The sequence below is a fragment of the Ictalurus furcatus genome, chromosome 4, assembly GCF_023375685.1.
Source record: "Ictalurus furcatus strain D&B chromosome 4, Billie_1.0, whole genome shotgun sequence".
NCBI classification, from domain to species: domain Eukaryota; kingdom Metazoa; phylum Chordata; class Actinopteri; order Siluriformes; family Ictaluridae; genus Ictalurus; species Ictalurus furcatus.
The window spans coordinates 35,888,997-35,910,103 of record NC_071258.1 but is presented as its reverse complement, the minus strand read 5'-3'; the positions used below and the strand labels follow the sequence as shown (position 1 = coordinate 35,910,103).

The window sequence follows — 21,107 nt, the reverse complement described above, 5'->3', positions numbered from 1 at the left end:
GAATGTTGTTAGGGATGGGCATAATGCTGTTGTATCAGCTTGTTAACACACACAAAATGTCACTCTTTTTCAATTATTTCATTGGTAACACTACAATAAGGTCCCGTTCTTAACATTAGTTAATGCACTAGCTAACATGACCTATATAGTCTTTACAGCATTTATTAATCTTTGTTAATGTTACTTAATAAAAATACAATTGTTGATTGTTCATGTTAGTTCATAGTGCATTAACTAATGTTAGCAGATACAACTTTTGATTTTAAGAATGTATTAGTAAATATGGAAATGAACGAACTAAGATGAATAAATTTTGTAGAAGTATTGTTCATTGTTAGTTTGTTAACTAATATTAACAAATGAAACCTTATTGTAAAGTGCTACCATTTCATTACATTCCTCAATGCAAAGTTAGGTCATAAGCCATTGTAAATAAAATAATACACTCATGGATCAAACATGGACACCTGTATTACACAATATGAATTAATTAGGCCTCTTTGGCATCTGAATCCAATCTTGTTTGTAAATTTAGTAGAAGTTCATTTAATTTCTTACAGACCATGTAAAAAAGTTCCCACAGTTATCGGAGACACTGAGATCAAGGCCTGCATGGCACAAAAATAAAAAGACAACATGAGACGAGCAGAAAGTTACAGTAAATATCAGAACCTATAGATACTGTGTATACCAAGATACTGATGATTGCATAATTCATAGAATCCAGTTTTGGATGTGTTCTAGGGCCGGCTGTGGGTTTGCACAGGATCTGTGCTTGTTTACATATTTGACTCTGAATGCGTAGACCAGTCATCATTTGAAAATAACAGAACCAAATCTGAAATACAGATAGAAAAGAAATGAACCTTTACTTTGACAGAATAGACTTGTGTTCGTACTGAGCTAATCTTTCATTTTGTCTTTCAAACCCAAAACAGGGAGCCTGCTGGAGGAGACGCAGCAGAGGACTGAGACAACACACACGCACAAACACACACAAATAAACAAATAAACTCAACTACAATAAAAAATAAAAGCTCAATTTGAATCAATTTGTTTCAATGTCTTTATTGCAGGAAATGTGATCATAGACCTTACAGAAGAACATGGTGCTGTTTGGCTTGGTAAATTACTGCTTACTCAATGTGTAGTTGTTATTTAAAATGTTTTATAAAAAATGTAAGTACAAAGACTATTTTGTATTGTACACACCCACTTGTGTCTCACATGTAATCACAAGGGTATCACATGGGAATTTACATGGGATTCAAACATTAAACCATGAGTGTTCCAAAAACACACGTTTCCCATGTGCAAAGGGCATGTTTCACGTGTTCCACATACTGCACGTGTCATTTTAACAAGTTTACACACATTAAATGTGATTATGAACGTGACCACTTCTTACTTTTAAATGCGTTACACTGTATACACACATCATTAACATACAGACATATTCATGTGTAAAATCTCTAACAATAACGGTATAGTTCACTGTTCTGAGGAGGAAAATAAACATCTCAATGTACACTCATCTCTCCTTTTTGTATGTTGTGTACTGTATAGAAAGTGTGATCTAGTACTATTTGTTTTTGGAGGTGGGAGTGCTTGTGTAGCCCCTGTTTTGTTGCCTCTGTGTATTACTGGTGTTACTGACTTGCCTCCTATTCTGTTCTGTGATGTTATATAAACTGCCTGAAGGCTGACTTTCTGGGCTTGTGGAGTCAGTGACTGTCCCACTGCTGCCCTGGTTCTGCTGAGTGTAATCATCATCCACACTGCTTCCTACATGACTGTACACACTGCTTCCTACATGACTGTACACGCTGCTTCCTACATGACTGTACACGCTGCTTCCTACATGACTGTACACGCTGCTTCCTACATGACTGTACACGCTGCTTCCTACATGACTGTACACGCTGCTTCCTACATTACTGTACACGCTGCTTCCTACATTACTGTACACTCTGGATGTGAGTAGTTATATCATACACTTTGTCAAACTGCAGTGTAGTCAAAATCGTAATCGAGATCAATATTCGATTAACTGTGCAGCCCTAATCCATGCTGCTTCTTACATTACTGTACACGCTGCTTCCTCTCTGGTGCGTCTAGTACTACTGTGAAGAACCGTTTCACTCATGTGGATTTATAATATCTGTAAAATCAAAACAGAAAAATAGTTTCAGCACTGTACCCTGTATCATTTCTCTTAGCCAGAAGCTATAGTATATCTGTATTTTATCATTAAAATCATATCTCAATAGTTTAACTACATAAACACAAGAAATATGGCATAAAAGTAGAATGAACATGAAGGATGAGATTAGAAGTGCAGTGGTATTTCTGTGTAGAACAGAATCAGATCAGGTCAAAGTGCACTTCTATTAAATCAGATCCTCAGAAAGCTATTAGCATGCAGTGACGAGTTACTGTTGGGTTTAATTCTGATCCTAAATACTGAAGGTATATTCTGTGTGCTTCTGTCAGTACGATTACCAACATGCTGCAGATTTCCATTTACATTACTCTTACACAACACTCTTACACTTACATTATATTCTACAGAAACTACACATTCTGTACTGTGTGTTAAGTTTACTGACCGTATCTGTCCTCCTGAACGCTTCAGTACCTCCTCGAGTTGTGTGACTGAATTTCCCAGTTTATTACATCTCAGATCCAGATCTTTCAGATGTGAGGAGTTTAACTTCAGAGCTGCAGTCAGAGCAGCACAGCCTCTATCTGTTATTCTGCACTGATATAACCTGCAGAGAGAAAGGTTTTTAGTTTCTTTACCTCACAGGATTAAATAATGATGATGTAGGCATGTATGTAACAATGAGATGCAGAAATATAATAGTAAAGTACTTGTCTACATTCTTATTGTGTATTATAAAGATCTGTGTACGGTCTGTGAAAGACAACTCTAAAGTGTAATCCTGCATCATTATAAAGCTTCATTCAGTGTGTTTCATCACTGAGTTACTCACAGCAGTTTCTCCAGTTTACACTCGTGTTTCTTCAGTAGATCACAGAGCTTCTTCACTCCTGAGTCTCCTAGTTTACACCAACTCAGATTCAGCTCTCTGATGTGTGATGGATTTGTACAGAGAGCTGAAACCAAATCAGTGCAGGATTTCCCATTTACACTCCTCCATAATCTGCAGAAAAGGAAACAGTGTTTATTCCAACATTAGAGAAAGAAAGGATATAGAAATGACTGAAGTAAGAACACGAACACATTTCTAAATCTCTGGATTCTGTTCTTCTATCTTATATTCTTTCTTCTGGTTTTTACCAGACTCAGGGCTGGGTGATAACTAAAATAATAATTATAACCATTAGGGGTTTAACAATATACAACATTTAAATACGATACGATTTCAATACAGAAAAAAGCACTGCCTGAATATGTGCCTTAGGCTTCCATTTTTAATTGATGAAAATATTTGAGATTATAAAAGGACAATAATTAAAATTTAATGACTGTGTTTATGTTCTAACTTAGAAGCGTAAAACAAAACATTACAAAAATGTAAAAAAAATGAAACATATGAAGCGTGGGGCTTTTCTTATTCTTATTCAGAGGAGGAAGTGCAGGTCTGATTAAGTTTAAATGTTTATTACACCTCACATGATATAAGTGATATTTTATGACAAATTGTCGACTTTGTTATGTTAAAAATCTCCACCTGCAAATGTATTTATAGCCTTCACCAATCACTGGATTCATCACTTACAGTATTTTTGGTTAGCTGCTGTGTTTTTATTTGTAAGATGTAAGTATGAAGACTATAATTCTGTAATAAATATAAATAAAATTTAAAAAATAATTTGGGTAATATTAACCTAATTTAAATTTACAAGATGTTTTCCTTCCCAAAAAGAGTGATTAGTGTCTGTCAGGGATTAGTGCTGATTACGTGTCAGTCACTGCAGATCAGACATTATCACTTTAGTTGTGCAGAGTAGTGCTGTCACAATCCTGGAGTTTCTAACTTGGATACAATACCTTAAAAATATATTGATATTCCATACCACGGGGAAAATTCCCACAACATTAAGGACATAAAATGTTAGATTTTGATTAAAAGATAAATATAACAGGGCTATAACATGACAACGAGGAATATTTTCACATTAATGAAAACTTCTTGAAGTAGTGCACTTGTTCAAAAGTCTCTGAGATTGTCCCACATTCAAAAGGCAATAGAGTGAAAGAAGAAAAAAAAACCTAAACAGTGCAATCTTATGTATTTTTAGTAATCATGAATATAATGAATATCTTCATCATATCTTATTTAAAAATAAGATTTTTAATATTCTCTCAATTTTTTTGTCCATCTATTGAAAGTCTTCAATCAATATTTTCAAGCTTCAAGAAGTACACTAAGAGACGGTAAAAGTAATCCATATGAACCGAGCGGTTTAATCCAAGTCTTCTGAAGAGACACGATCGCTTTATGTAATGAGTAGATTTTAATCCAGGCTTTTATTCACATATAAACACTGATCACATCCATAGAGCATCAAATATGATAAACGGAAGCTCAAGCCTGCGTGATGCGCGAGAACAAACCTCATTGGAGCGACATGAGGGTGAGTAAATGATGAGAGAACTTTCATTTTTGGGTGAACTTTCCCTTTAAACACAACAGCGTCTAAGTTCATTTACTTTTGACCATAGTCAAAGTATTTTCTTCTCAACTGAAACTCTGCTGTCTGAGATTCCTCAGGCCTGATAGCTCTGAGGGGGATTAGCTTAGCTTTGAGAATTACAACGGGACAACACACTTATCAACAACAGGTTACTGGGCCGTCTTGTTTAATGCTTCAGTGATGTTAAACTGAGAGCTGTTACAAAACTCTCCAAATTCTTTATCTAGGTCCGCGTGTCGCTCCTTCAGGTGCTTTGCTAAATTAGTGGTGTTGGCACCTTTTGTTAGCACTTCTCTGTAGCAACGCTTGCATACTGGCTTGCTCGTGTCCTTCACCTTTCCGTGTTCATTTGCATCAAATCTGAAATATTTCCAAATAGACTAGCATGAGAAAGCGCAGCAGGTATCAGTGTATCGTTATTGCCAAAAATGAGAATTGAAACCGTTTCAAATATTCAGATTCGATATGTATTGAAAAATCTATATTTCTGACAACACTAGTGCAGAGATAATGTATGTCCCTGTTAGAAGATTTGTTGTCTTGCGGTTTGTTTTCTGGTTTAAACTCCGATAAAAAGCACTGAGAATGAAAAGAAACTCAGATCAGGAGTTGGGAAAAGCAGATTTAGTGTCTTTCTATATTTTAATCTTTATTACTGATAATAAATCTAATCTAGAGAGCAAGTTAGACACGTTAGTTAGACATTACTAGCTAGGACTGGTAAGAGCTTTGTTCTGGTTAGTGCTTTTTATTATAAAGCTGTTTCATCACATCACTGAGTTACTCACTCCAGTGTCTCCAGTTTACACTCGTGTTTCTTCAGTAGATCACAGAGCTTCTCCACTCCTGAGTCTCCTAGTTTACACTCACTCAGATTCAGCTCTCTGATGTGTGATGGATTTGTACAGAGAGCTGAAACCAAATCAGTGCAGGATTTCTCATTTACACTCTTCCATAATCTGCAGAAAAGGAAACAGTGTTTATTCCAACATTAGAGAAAGAAAGGATATAGAAATGACTGAAGTAAGAACACGAACACATTTCTAAATCTCTGGTTTCTGTTCTTCTCTTATATTCTTTCTTCTGGTTTTTACCAGACTCATAGGGCTGGGTGATAACTAAAATAATAATTATAACCATTAGGGGTTTAACAATATACAACATTTACACTGTTCAGTAGACTACAGAGGGAGAAAAGAAACGATAATTAGTGCCTTAGTAAAAAATGAAATATACATGTATAATGTAATACTTTCTGAACCCACTGTATATACCTAATACACTGTAGTTTTATAATAATATTTATAATCATTTAAATATATTAATACATATTCAGAAAGTCTTTCTAAATGAATTATAAATGACTGAAGAATATTAAACTGCTAAAAGATTATTAGTGTTATAATAAATGTGGACTATTTAAAATGTACAGGTTAATTACTCACTTTAGTTTCTGCAGGTTACATTTAGGATTCTTCAGGAAATCACACAGATTTCTCACTCCAGACTCTCCTGCTTTATTCCTGTTTAGATCCAACTCTCTCAGGTGTGAAGGATTTAAAACCAGAGCAGAAGTCAAATGTGACCAGTCATCTTCTGTAATACTGCCTTCTTTATACACTCTGGAGAGAGAGAGAGAGAGAGAGAGAGAGAGAGAGAGAGAGAGAGAGAGAGAGAGTGAGGGAGAGAGAGATCCTGATCTCTGGTTACTGTCTGTGTAGTGTTTCACCACTTCTCCTGTTTTCTCCCACCATCCAAAAACATACAGAAAGGTGGATTAGCTACACTAAATTGCCCCCTAGGTGCTCACCCTGACCAGGATAAAGCACTTGAATGAAGGAGTGAGTACACACACTCACAGCCTCACCAAAACTGGGAAGAAGATTGGAAAAAACACCAGGTGATGGTTTCCCAATCCTCATCTGTCCAGTTTGGGTGAGTCTGTGTCCACTGTAGCCTCAGATGTGGTCTTCTGCTGTTGTAGCCCATCCTCAAGGTTGGAAGTGTTGTGTGTTCTGAGATGCTTTTCTGCTCAGCATGTTTGTAGAGAGTGGCTATTTGTTATTTGGTTATACTGGTTACCTTCCTGTCAGTTTGAACCAGTCTGGTCCTTCTCCTCTGACCTCTCACATCAACACGGCGTTTCCACCCACATAACTGACGCTCACTGGATGTTTTTTGTTTTCTGCACCATTCTGTATAAACCCTAGACACTGTTGTGTGTGTGTGATCTCCCAGCAGTTTCAGAAATACTCAAACCAATGCAACAGTCAAAGTCACACAGATCAGATGTTCCTCCGTTCTGATCTTTGATGTGAACATTAACTGAAGCTCATGATCTGTATCAGTATGATTTTATGCATTGTGCTGCTGCCACATGATTGGCTGATTGGAAAATTACATGAATGATCAAGTATATAGGTGTTCCTAATAAAGTGGTCAGTGAGTATATAAAATAAGGCATGTTTTATATTATTAGTACCTTACTGCAGTCTGTACGAGTTCCACCTGAATTATGGACGCAGTCATTTATTTCAAGGCCAGTCCGTGTAGAACATTAGTCTATACTCATTTTTGTGGCTCTATAGCCGTGTATACTTCCGGTATTTTCTTGGCCACAGGCTTTTCTTGACCTGGTAACAGGTGTATTTAATTCAAAATCTTGTACAATAGCACTACTTGTATTGTTCTCCGCTTGATATATCACTTTGCTTGTATTTCCTCATTTGCATGTCTCTGTAAAAGCGTTTGCTAAATGAATAAATGTAAATGTAAATAAATGTATTTGTGACATGAGACAGAATTAAAATTAATATATAAACACATATAAATATATAAATACAGCAGGGGCGCACGGTGGCTTAGTGGTTGGCACGTTTGCCTGGCAAGGGATTCCCGCTGGGGCCATGTGTGTGTGGAGTTTGCATGTTCTCCTCGTGCTGCGGGGGTTTCCTCCGGGTACTCCGGTTTCCTCCCCCAGTGCAAAGACATGCATGGTAGGCTGACTGGCGTGTCTAAAGTGTCCATAGTGTATGAATGGGTGTGTGAGTGTGTATATGATTGTGCCCTGCGATGGACTGGCACCCTGTCCAGGGTGTACCCCGCCTTGTGCCCGATGCTCCCTGGGATAGGCTCCAGGTTCCCCATGATCCTGAAAAGGAGTAAGCTGTAGAAGATGGATGGATGGATAAATACAGCAAGTAGCAGCAGTCCAACAGCTTTTATTTCCAACACAAGGTGATATCTGCATAGCAAATCACAGACGTGTATCTGGACTAAAATGATCAGATGAGCGCCGAGTTTGGTGAGAAACAGTACAGTAGGTAATTCAGTCTGGAGTTTTCTCAGAGGAGGACGGAGAAAAAGACTGACATGGCCGATCCGGACGGAAATAAAGTCACAGAGGAGCTCCTGTAAAAGAGGAAATTACCCCAGGACCTCATGTACAACTAATCCCATCCAAATAGGGCTATACTTGCATCTTACCCTACTCCAAGGCCCCGCCCACACATACAGTATATAGATGTTTTAGAAAATGTATTTTTTCTCTGCACATTGGTCTCCCGTCCACAAAAAAAGGTTCTTCCAAGAAACGTATTTGAAAATGGAGAAAGAAAAACTATGTTAACTCTCATCTTCAGTGAGTAGTTTATGGAGCGAGTGAAAGTGAAGTGTGATCATGTGATCCTGCTGAGAGTGCACAGACAGAACGACACTCGCACATGGACGCTTCAATTCACAGCAGCTCACACTCTCTTAATAATCATACTGCTAATAATGTTTCACACGCTGAGGTTGGCCATTGTGCTCTCTGTTAATGACACACTCCACACACCAGCTAATTACAATAATGCATGGAAATACAGATCTATATGTTTATAGTTGTTCCTTACGTAAGTTTCTGCAGTCTGTAATGTGGATCCTGCAGCAGAGCCGAGAGGTGCTCCACTTTGACGTCTTCAGGTGTGTTGTTGTTCAGATGCAGCTCCGTGTGCAGTAAGGGGTTTCTTCTGAAAATGTCAGTAAGACACTTGTAGGCTTCCTCTGCATCAGCACTTTTCAACAACCTGTAGAGAAAAATGATATCAGCAGGTTAATAACTGTGTAATGAGAGCAATAAGGAACTGATTGTTATGTGCTTTAGCTGTGCTTCAGTTTGTGTTTTCAGTGTGTATCCTTATCCAGCTATATCTGTTACACAATCAGTGCACACTAATCCTCATTTCTTAATAAAATATTCGTTATCAGTCTTTACTCTTACTGTTTATAACTGTTCAAGCACAAAACTCTATCCAGCGCTGTTTCCTGGATAATCAGCAAACCCACTTAACATCACAGTGTGATATAGTGACATCAAATCATTCAAATTAAATCATTCAGCAGAATTAATCATTTTCTAATGCTAAATGCTAAAGTGATAGAAATATAGCTGTTTATGGTTATCTAGATCTTTTTTTTCTCACCTCAGTGTCTCCAGTGTACAGTGTGGATCCTGTAGTACATCAGTGAGCAGCTTCACTCCTGATGCTCCAGGGTCATTCCCTCTGAGATCCAGCTCGATCAGGTGTGATGATTTCAGAGCTTCAGCCAGAGCAGCGTATCCTTCCTCTGTTATACTGCAGTCTGAAAGTCTACAACATTTGATGGCACCACTAACAGTCTGCTGTCTGATTAAAGCTTTATATTGTATTATTTTTCCACATGTAGCCTGTGTTTGGATTCTACATGTAAAGTCACAAGCTCTGATGCAAGTTTTAAACAGCAGAACCAGATCCTCACCTCAGTATCTGCAGGTTACAGGGCTGATGTTGCAGCAGTGCACAAAGCTTCTGCACTCCAGAGTTTCCACATTTATTCTCACTCAGATCCATCTCTCTTGTGTGTGCAGGATTTGAATGAAAAGATGAAGTCAAAGCAGAACAGCCTTCTTCTGTAACACCACAGCCCTTTAGCCTAAAGACAACGGGTAACAGTGGAAAGAAAACCTTCACTTTAAGCAACAGTTTTATCCCAAGGTTGATCAGTCAGAGAGTTCACATGAATCATGCAGTGGTCAGATTTAGTAAAGTGGTAAACAAAATATAAAATAACCACATTTTATCATGCATAAAAATATGAAATGTAATTTTATATTAAAATAACATTCCAGTACACACATGAGTCTCTCAGGTCTGCAGTGTGAATCCTCCAGTAGAACAGAGAGCTGCTTCACTCCTGAATCTCCTTTTATTTTTCCACTCAGATCCAGTTCCCTCTGCAGTAAGGGGTTTTTACCCAGAACCTCATTCAGAAAATCACAGGCCTTCTCTGCATCAGCACTTTTCAGCAGCCTGCAGCAGGGGGACAAAAGTAAATTACATTAATAGCACTTTCAGAGTTCATTTTCTCTTTAGTCTCGTTAATACTGCAGACAAATCCATTAGCCATGGTGTTGAATCTGCACTAGACATGGCACAATATCACTTTCTACAATCTTTTAAGCTTTAAAATTGTTGATTCATAATTAATGCACTTTATTTAAAGGGGAATTCATGCAAAAAAATAAGTGTGTGTCGGCAGTGTGTGTATACAACCACAATTTTTTATATTCCCCATAAATCAGAAACAGTGTCTCAAAATGAGTCGTTCGCGTTTTCTATCCAATGTGACGTCACATTGGAACAGGCCCCGCCCACGACTGGTGACGGACTCTGCTCTATTAGTATAGCCCCTCCCCCTGAGTGAGATGCACACAGTGTGCCATGTTCTCCGTGCTGGAGCAGCTACAGTGATGAGAAGAAGTGTTCTGTTGTTGGCTGTAAGAATGAACATGAGTCTTCATGTACTCCCGGCGTCAGAGCCACTGAAGACGGAGTGGAGAGGTTTTATTCTTAAAGGAAATGTGCCCCAAAAATGACCTAAATTTGTACATGTTTGTGTGAATCATTTCACACCAGACTGCTTTATGAACGAGGGTCAATACAAAACAGGATTTGCTGAAAAGTTTATTCTCAAGAATGGATCAGTACCAACTGATCGTGATCCAGCTTCATATCCAGAAGACGCAACTATCGCACTTTATATTTTCTGAATGTCTGCAAATCGCCTTTCTGAAAGTGCTTGTTAGCAGATTCCATGGCTAATGCGGCTAAAGTTACCATTGTCTCTGATTGTATTCACAGAGACCAGAGCTATGTCCTCATTTTTATTTGTAACCCGAAAACGCTTACTGTCTGTAGTATTCATGTATATAGGCCTGAACACTGCTATTTTCAAGGTCCGTCATACTGGTTCTCCTGATTTTTTGATGCCGTAGTATCCGAAGCACAGCTGTAATGGCACAGCCCTTTTCCGGAAAGGGGGCGGGGAGCAGCAGCTCATTTGCATTTAAAGAGACACGCACAGAAACGGAGTGTTTTTGCTTCCACCCAGAAAGGACATTTACAGCATGGTCTAATAAATGATCCGTGAGCTGAAACTTCACAGACACACCTGAGACTTATATTACATCTTGTAAAAAGGCGCATAATAGGTCCACCTTAAGATGGTCACATAACACTACCATACTGAAACTGTGTGCGTGTGCATGCGTGTGTGTGTGCATGCATGTGTGATCATGGCATACAAACAAAAATGAGGCATAGGTTTGCAGCATTGCATGCTCTCTGTATTTGCATGACCGTCCACACTGGTGGTATTCTGGCACAGAGAAATGTAAATGTTGAGGGGCAGGTTAGATTAAATCAATTATTAAGAGATATGGTTAGGAGCGCAGCTCTTTTACAGATTTCACTCCATTTTAGTGTAATGTTAGAAACACCCCAAATCCCCCCCTTTATTTATACCATGATGAATTGGAGCATATGTAGAAGTAATTTATTTTCTAACATTAATGGTGTTCTGAATTAGTTTGTCATAATAGATCAGATAAAAATACTAAGAACCCCCTCCATTGCACAAGTTGGTATCACCCAACTATTTAATCACACCAGAACGCTTGTTTAGTGCAGACGCCTCACAGGATTATTAAATAGTGACTGAAAAACACCAGTCCCATCTTTAACAGTGAATATGTGACTCTGGGAAGCTGCCTTCTAGTCAGAGATTAAAGAAAATCCATAATTGTAACCTGCCAATAAATGGAAAAGGTTCAAATGGGTAAAAGAACACAGACACTGGACAGAGGATGACTGGACAAAAGTGTTATGGACAGACAAATCTAAGTTTGAGGTGTTTGGATCACAGAGAAAACATTTGTATGGCGTAGAACAAATGAGAAGATGCTGGAGGAGTGCTTGAAGCCATCTGTTAAGCATGGTGGAGGAGGTGTGATGGTCTAGGGACGCTTTGGTGCTGGTAAAGTGTTAAATGTGAACAAGAGAATCTTGAACAAGGAGTTCATCATTGTAAATGCAGATTAAAATGAAGGTCTATCCCCTTTTAGAGCCATGACTAAAGCTGCATCAGAGCTGAATTGGTATTTAGTGGTGTTGATGGAATTGTTCTTATTAAAACATCCATCCATCCATCTTCTACCGCTTAATCCTTTTCAGGGTCACGGGAAACCTGGAGCCTATCCCAGGGAGCATCGGGCACAAGGTGGGGTACACCCTGGACAGGGTGCCAATCCATCGCAGGGCACAATCACATACACACTCACACACCCATTCATACACTACGGACACTTTACACAAGCCCTTATTAAAACAGTCAGTTCTATTTGTTAGTAGTTATTGTAGTGCATCAAAATCGATTTTCTATTGAAATAATTATTTCCACTCATAAAAGTGAAGTAAATATTGTTCACCTCAGTGTCTCCAGTGTACAGTGTGGATCCTGTAGTACATCAGTGAGCAGCTTCACTCCTGATGCTCCAGGGTCGTTCCCTCTGAGATCCAGCTCTATCAGGTGTGATGATTTCAGAGCTTCAGCCAGAGCAGCGTATCCTTCCTCTGTTATACTGCAGTCTGAAAGTCTAAGAGATTTAAGCCTATTGAGCCTTTAAAGTGATCCTCTATTTTTATTTGACTGAGAAAGACTGTAAAACAACCAAAGTGCTAATGATGTACTCCACTACGCCAAACATTTGTTTTTTAACTTAGTGTCACCTCGCACCTACTTTGTTTGTTCAATTTCTTCATTTGAGGTAAAGTAGCTCCCTCTTTATCTTGAATCAAGAGAGGCTATAGGGGCATTAAAAAAGCTACTCCAAAACACGGTACAAGCAAAAACTGTTATGAAACGCTGACAGAGACAAACGCGGACAGACGAAGAGAAAACGTGGGACGGACAAAAGACGGAACACGGAACGAGATCAGAGTCGGGATTTAATCAGGTAAACAGGTTATCAGGGGCGTAGGCAAAAGTGTAGTCTAGAGACAAGCAGATATCGAAAACCAGGAAAACGCATATAACTATAAGGCTTGGTAAACCAACAGAGACGAGGCTGCTGAGCGGTTACTTCGCAAGCGGCTAACGCTAACGAGGCCCTTATATAACTTTAGATGTCTTGCAGGTGTTCATAATCAGAACTCCAGTGAACTCGAGCGTGGGCATGGATGGGAAGTGTAGTCCTCTTCCGCTATGTCCCTGGGCGGCACTACACGTTGTGAACTGCAGCGCCGATTTCGCCGTGTCGTAACATTAACATTCTAGCCAGCACTATTAACTCTCACTCTCTCTCTCTCTCTCTGTGGGTGTGAAAAAAATCATCTCAGCTACTGAGAAGTTCATATCTGGAGATCATATTTTGAGATACAGAGAGCTGTGGGTCTTTAGCCAACAGCAGAATTAGTCCCTAAATTGAAACCAGCAGGATTGAGAACTGTTACCACAAAGTTTGAAGCACACAGTTGTACAGAACGTCTCTGTATGCTGTAGCTTTACAGTTTCCCTTCACTGGAACTAAGAGGATCAAACCTGTTCCAGCATGACGATGCCCCTGTGCACAAAGCGAGCTCCATGAAGACATGGTGTGTTAAGAATGGAGGAAGGTAGAAGAACTCGAGTGTCCTGCACAGAGCCCTGACCTCAACCCCACTGAACACCTTTGGGATGACCTGGAACCCCAACTGCACCCCAGGCCTCCTCGCCCAACATCAGTGCCTGACCTCACTAAAGCTCTTGTAGCTGAATGAACACAAATCCCCACAGCCACGCCCCAAAATCTAGTGGAATGCCTTCCCAGAAGAGTGGAGTGCATTATAACAGTAAAGGGGGAAACATCTGGAATGGGATGTTCAACAAGCACATATGGCTGTGATGGTCAGGTATCCACAAACTTTTGGCAATATAGTGTATGTGTGTTACTGAGTCTCATTTCCTAAGTTCCTAGCTCCATAGTGGTTCTTGGTTTCGACTCTCACCTGGTTCCCATTTTTGTGTACGGATGATCCTTTTATAATGCTGCCTAACTGTGTACCTACCACTGCTTCAGACTTTGACCATGTTTTGGGGATCACAAATAAACACCACGTTGATTTTAGGCACTGCATCCAGAATCTCTACACACACTACAGCTAGATTTGAAACAAATAAAAAAATGTGTTCACACCACAGTAAACACGTCTGGATGAACAGACTTAGAAAAAGAAGAAAATACTCCGCCCTTTTCCAATGCCTGAATTTATTGGGGCTAATTTCAGGCATTTTAATGCAGTTTTGGAGATGGAGGTGGAACGTGTGCTGAGACCTGCCCACCAGTGCACATTAGCTGTCTTGACTACAGACCTTATGATTAATTAGTTATGTTTAATTTTGTTCCATTATAATGCACAGCTTTTGATTACAAAGAGTCTAATAGATCACAAAAACATTGCCATTATTAATTCTCCGTTATTGTACTTTTATAATGGAGAATGTTTAAATTGAGACACAACATATGGACGTATCGTATTAAATTTGAATTTTGTGTATAGTTACACCCCAAGTAGTATGGATGCAAATCAGAATTAAAGTGAAAAATATGTTTGAACATATAGAATTTATTCAGCTATCTAACTATAAACCTGAAAATCCAAACACTTCATTTGTTCTTCATTTGAGGTGTAAAGGGGATTTATACTTCAGAGACTTCAGAGAAAGTCAAATTTAGCATTTACACGTAGCATACCGCTATACAGATCTAAAAATAAACATTTCTGAAATTATTTTCCTCTTTATTCTTCATGTATTAGTTAAGTAAGCAATAATCAAAGCTTCAGATAAAGTCTACTCAACAGGAGAGATGAACTGACCTCAGTTTCTCCAGGTTACAGTTTGGACTCTTCAGTCCAGCACAAAGCAGCTTCACTCCTGAGTCCTCCAGAGGATTACTGCTCAGATCCACCTCAGTCAGCTTGGAGGATTCTGAGCTGAGAACTGTGTGTAAAGCCGAGCAGCTTCTCTCTGTCAGGTTACACTCGCTGAGCCTGAAAGGAGAAAATGTCAGAGGAACTCAGAAAACATTGAGCTGTTAGTGAATAAAATCACTGCTATACCCAGTATATTCATGGTATTACTACAACTACCACAGTGTTATGATGGTGATAAGAGGTCGGGTCAGTATTAGGGATAGATTGATGCAGTTTTTTCAGACTGAGTACTAGTACATATTTGGTGGTACCCGTCTACACCAATACTGATCCTGAAATGAGAATCCTACTTTATCAGTATTTATTATTAATCAATCAGGGAACATTTTCTTTCACTCTCTTTATGCTGGTTGCTGCCATGTGCTGTTAATAATGAACTCCTGATGAGTTTTGATAATTAAACAGTATATTTAATAGACAGCGTGAGGGAGAACTGAACCATGACTCGCTAGCAAGGTATCAACCTGACAAAAGGAAGTGTGTGTCTCAGTACTCAGTGCTCTCTCTCGCTCTCACTCTCTCTCTCTCATATGATAATTATTCAGTCTGCTCTGATACTGCTCTGTATGCTCGTGTCGTTCTCTCTATTAAACACCAATTATGGTGAGTAAGATAAGAAACCACAATATTCTGGAACGTTGATCTCAGTGTACAGTCAGAGTTCAATACTGTCAGTGTATTAGATGTTTGTGTAGTAATTAGACGTCACCTCACAGTCTCCAGTTTACAGTCTTTATTCTTCAGTACTGCAGAGAGCAGCTTCACTCCTGAATCCTGAATCCTGTTCTTACTCAGATTCAGCTCCCTCAGGGTGGAGGATTCTGATCTGAGAGCTGTGAGCAGAGCTGAACATCCTTTCTCTGTCAGATTACACTCACTGAGCCTGAAAGCACAATTAATCACAGTTAACTATGGAATTATGAGTAGAAAATATCCCATTTATATGTAATATGTCTGTGTTTGGTGTGTATTTAAAGTTTTAAGCAGAAGTGCTTTGGTTAGTTAATCTGAAATCAGTTCTCTACATGCAGCCTGTTCTCCTCAAACTACTCATTACTACTGAAAAGATACTGAAAACAAACCATTCATCCTTTACATGTGTAATTAAAGTTTCTATATTAATAAAGAAATAAACTCCTTACTGAAGTTTTTCAGGTCTGCAGTGTGGATCCTTCAGTAGATCCTTCAGTAAAGCAGAGAGTTGCTCTACTCCTGAGTCTCCTTCTATTTTCCCACTCAGATCCAGATCCGTCTGCAGTATCGGGTTTATACCCAGAACTTCACTCAGATGATCATAAGCTTTCTGTGCATCAGGACTTTTCAGCAACCTGTAGAGAGAGAAAGAACAGAGAAATGCTAACACTAATTATATTTACACCAATGCAGTGGCACTTTTATTTAGTAAATGTCCAGTCCACAATGGTGGAAATAGTCTAACACTACTCCTAAACATTAGTACACTTACTTCAGTACTTTTCTTGCTTAAAATATCTTACTTCGGTTTATAATTGGAATGAATATTGGAATAAAATGAAGTAATTAAAAAATATTAAAAGTCCATGTAAGCGTGTACGTGTGTAGTGCACTTGGGGCAGTGGAGGATTAGTAGAAAAGAATTGTACTGTATGTAATGTACACGTGGCAAAGTGTTTGTTCTTCAGAGATATGTACTGATCAGCTATACAGTGGTGTAAACAGACAAACTGAAGCAGTCTGACCAGTGTTACTAATCAGCAGAAATTACTCAGAATTTAAGGCTGGATTTTACAAATTCTGGGAAAAAACTCACCTCAGTGTCTTCAGTTTACATTTTGGATCATTTATTAAATTCCTGAGCTGCTTCATTCCTGAGTCTCCAGGGTCATTCCCTCTGAGGTCCAGCTCTATCAGGTGTGATGAGGGGTTTGATTTCAGAGCTTCAGCCAGAGCAGCGTATCCTTCCTGTTTAATATTACAGTCTGAAAGTCTGGAGGAAGAGGAGAAATGTTTAGTTTAAAAACAGTAACATGGGCTCCTGTGTGGTGCAACAGGAAAAGCGCTCGCCCTAACATCACGAGACTGAGAGATTGAACCTCTGTAATGCCACAGCCATCTGTGGACGGGAGCCAAAGGAACAAAACTAGCCATGCTCTCAGGATGGGAGGGGCATACTGTCTCTCCCCTGTCAATCACAGTGACACTAGCCAATCGTGGGCATTTGTGAGGTCGTGTATGTGGAAGAGGGCAGATAGCACTTTCCTCTGAATGTGTTATGCTGCCTTATGAGGCAGCATGAGCAGCAGCTTGAAAAGATGTGGTTGGTTTCACGTATCTGGGAGGCGGCACCTGTTAGCCTGAAACTAGCTAAGCTGTCATGTGATAGGGGAGATGTGTCTATCTGGTGGGTTAGAACTGGAAGGTGACCAAACTGAGAAGAACATTACACAAACAAAAAACCACAAACCTAACTACTCTGTTGATGACTAATCCATTCCTGAATATTATAAATATGTTTAAAGTGATGTCATTCCACCTCCTTTGCTACTACTGCCAAAGAGAATAAGATTAGGTGCAGAAATCAGACCCCACACCTGAGTCTCTCAGGTCTGCAGTGTGGATCCTTCAGTAGAGCAGAGAGCTGCTTCACTCCTGAGTCTCCAGATATTTTCCCACTCAGATCCAGTTCTCTCTGCAGTAAAGGGTTTGGACCCAGAACTTCAGTTAAAGAAGCACAGGCTTCCTCTGCCTCACTTTTCAACAGACTGCAGAGAAAAAACACAATACAGTTACACCTACAGGTGTAGGTCGGGGGGTCAGGCTCAAACTGTGCCCGGGCCACATCAGTATTTTTGTGAGACCCTGAAGGACCGTAACTGAAGTCTTTATATATTCTTTTACTTATTTAACATGTTCTGTCAATTACCACAAATAACCTAGACTGTAAAATCATTAGAATAGGATTATTAGGGAAAAGAATAGAATAGGATGTTTGTAAGGAAAAGAAGGGCTAAAAGAAAATATTAAAGTGTACACACTATTAGGTATTAACATTTATACTGATTATATAATGTTCTATCAGTTATATCAATCTTTATTTTGTATATTTCCTCATCTCTCAGAAGTGAATTTCAGGTCACATCACTGCCACACAACACACGACTGGTTTTTAGACGCGAGTGTGAATGATATAAAGAGCAGCACACAGGTGTTGATTGTAATCTGTGTTTCAGCTCTGTGACAGGAGTCAGTGCACGCTGTACAATGGCAGTCGCTACACTACAGGTCTGCTGTGAATTCTGAATAGTGTCACAATGTTGAGCAGTAGTGTGTTACAGGCCGTTTCAGTATTTTATTAGTTTATGTGGATCAAATGAAACGAGGCTGCAGGCCAGATTCAGATCCTATTTACCACACACATACTTGCGTAACATCTAAATCATAAACATATTTAATATTCAATGGTAACACAATCATGAACACATTTTCATGAATATTTTCTTCACAATAATAATGATAATAACGTATTTGTTATGTATAATTTGCTCACCTCAGTGTCTCCAGTGTACAGTGTGGATCCTGTAGTACATCAGTGAGCAGCTTCACTCCTGATGCTCCAGGGTCGTTCCCTCTGAGATCCAGCTCTATCAGGTGTGATGATTTCAGAGCTTCAGCCAGAGCAGCGTATCCTTCCTCTGTTATACTGCAGTCTGAAAGTCTAAACAAAGGACAAAATAAATCCTTGCTTATTATTCCACTTCTGCAGATACATTTTTATAGTTCATGCACTTAGCACCGACCCCCATCATATTATGTTTTTCCTGCTGTGAGTTTCTTGTTAGTAATGTTGGCAGCTCTGCAACAAGTAACGCTAGAGATGTTGTATAATGTACAAACATTCTCTCTCTCTCAACAGGAGAGATGAACTGACCTCAGTTTCTCCAGCTTACAGTTTGGACTCTTCAGTCCAGCACAAAGCAGCTTCACTCCTGAGTCCTCCAGAGGATTACTGCTCAGATCCACCTCAGTCAGCTCGGAGGATTCTGAGCTGAGAACTGTGTGTAAAGCCGAGCAGCTTCTCTCCGTCAGGTTACACTCGCTGAGCCTGAAAGGAGAAAATGTCACATCAGAAAATGTATCAGATGTTGGTATCGGTACCAGTATCAGTAACAACGCTTCCCTATTTAGGATGAATAAATTATAAAGAGTAGTTAGGCGTATTGCTGTGAAATCCACTCAGAACAGCTCCTCTCATTCCTAAACACTGAGTTTAATAGAGAAACAGCTTTTACTTACAGAACTCTTGTGGCTTCCCGGACGACTGGTAGCAGTCTCTTAAAGCATTCATCTGACTTTATGAACTTCTGTAGCTCAAACACTTCCAGATCCTCCTCTGATGTCAGCAACACAAAGACCAGAGCAGACCACTGAGCAGGTGAGAGTTCAGCTTCAGAGAGACGTCCTGAGCTCATGTAGCTTTGGATCTCTTTCACTAGTGAATCATCCTGTAACTCGTTCAGACAGTAGAACAGATTGATGGATCTCTCTGGAGATGGATTGTGTTCAAACTTGGACTTGATGTACTCAACTATGTCCTTCTGACAGTCAGAGCTGTTTCCTCTGTGTGTCAGCAGACCTCGAATGAGCTCCTGATTAGACTCCACTGAGAGGCCCAGAAGAAAGCGGAGGAAAAGGTCCAAGTGTCCGTTGTCACTCTGTAAGGCCTGATCCACTGCACTCTTGAGGAAGTCAGACATTTCTGATCTGTTGAAAAGACCAGAAAGATCAGTAGTTTGTTCTTTTGTTGGGTTTTTGTCAAGGAAGCAGAGAAATGCATATAATGCAGCCAAAAACTCCTGAACACTCAGATGCACAAAGCTGAACATCTTCCCCAGGTGGAGTCCAGACTCTGCTCTGAAGATTTGGGTACACACTCCTGAGTACACTGCCACTTCTCTGACATCAATGCCACACTCTCTCAGGTCTTCCTCGTAGAACATCAGGTTTCCTTTCTCCAGCTGTTGGAAAGCCAGTTTTCCCAGTGCCAGGATACGCTCTCTGGTCTGGGGAATGTCAAGGTCACATTTCTGATGGTACTTTTGGTCCTTGTGTTTGATCTGAAAGATCAGGAAGTGTGTGAACATTTGAGTCAGAGTCTTGGGGATCTCTCCAATCTCTGCTTCACCCAACATTCTCTCTAGAACAGTGGCTGAGATCCAGCAGAAGACTGGGATGTGACACATGATGTAGAGGCTTCTGGAAGACTTCATGTGTGAGATGATTTTATTGGACAGGCTCTGATCACTGATCCTCTTCCTGAAGTACTCCTCTTTCTGAGGATCACTGAACCCTCGTACCTCTGTTACCTTTACTACACACTCACGAGGGATCTGATTGGCTGCTGCTGGTCGAGTGGTTATCCAGAGGTGAGCAGAGGGAAGCAGATTCCCCTTGATGAGGTTTGTCAGCAGCACATCCACTGAGACTGACTCTGTCACATCACACAACATCTCATTCTTCTGGAAATTTAGAGGAAGTCGACACTCATCCAGACCATCAAAGATGAACAGGACTTTGTAGGTGTCACTGTCTATTACTTCCAAGTCCTTAATGTCAGGGAAAAACTGATGAAGAAGGCTCATCAGACTGAAGGTCCCCTGCTTCACCAAATTCAGCTCTCTAAAGGGAAGTGGAAACATGAAGGTGACGTCCTGATTCTCTTTCCCTTCAGCCCAGTCCAGAATGATCTTCTGCACAGAGACTGTTTTTCCAATTCCAGCTACTCCTTTAGTCAGCACACTTCTGATGGACTTGTCTTTAAAGAGCTCATTACATTTGATGGGTGTCTCCTCTGCTGCTGGTCTCCTGGACGCTGTCTCAATCTGTCTCACCTCATGTTCTTTATTGACGTCTCCACTCCCACCCTCTGTGACGTAGAGCTCTGTGTAGATCTGATTCAGAAGTGTTAATGTCCCATGCTGTGAGATTCCTTCATTAATTCTTTTACATTTATCTAGAAGTCTGGATTTGAGCTTTCGCTGATACACAGAGGCCAGCTCTAACAAACAGGAAAAATGTGATGGTCGTTATTGTAATGTATGGATACTATCCACAGTGTGAAGATCAATATTAGTC

At 39.8% G+C, this 21,107-nt stretch overlaps 1 protein-coding gene across 1 annotated transcript in view; it reads right to left on the bottom strand.

Annotated features, from left to right (window-relative positions):
* Window positions 1–2,305: 2,305 nt before the first annotated feature.
* LOC128607128 (NACHT, LRR and PYD domains-containing protein 12) overlaps window positions 2,306–21,107 on the bottom strand; it is a 29,998-nt gene continuing 11,196 nt past the window's right edge. Inside the window, exons 7-20 of the mRNA XM_053623792.1 lie at window positions 19,269–21,030; window positions 18,904–19,077; window positions 18,523–18,690; window positions 16,786–16,962; window positions 15,706–15,879; window positions 14,880–15,053; window positions 12,452–12,619; window positions 9,822–9,995; window positions 9,445–9,618; window positions 9,129–9,296; window positions 8,559–8,732; window positions 6,111–6,287; window positions 5,454–5,624; window positions 2,306–2,771 (exon numbers count right to left, since the gene is read on the bottom strand). Of these exons, the coding sequence (XP_053479767.1) occupies window positions 2,396–2,771; window positions 5,454–5,624; window positions 6,111–6,287; window positions 8,559–8,732; window positions 9,129–9,296; window positions 9,445–9,618; window positions 9,822–9,995; window positions 12,452–12,619; window positions 14,880–15,053; window positions 15,706–15,879; window positions 16,786–16,962; window positions 18,523–18,690; window positions 18,904–19,077; window positions 19,269–21,030 (4,211 nt within the window). The 3' untranslated portion in view covers window positions 2,306–2,395. The remainder of the gene's footprint in view (window positions 2,772–5,453; window positions 5,625–6,110; window positions 6,288–8,558; window positions 8,733–9,128; window positions 9,297–9,444; window positions 9,619–9,821; window positions 9,996–12,451; window positions 12,620–14,879; window positions 15,054–15,705; window positions 15,880–16,785; window positions 16,963–18,522; window positions 18,691–18,903; window positions 19,078–19,268; window positions 21,031–21,107) is intronic.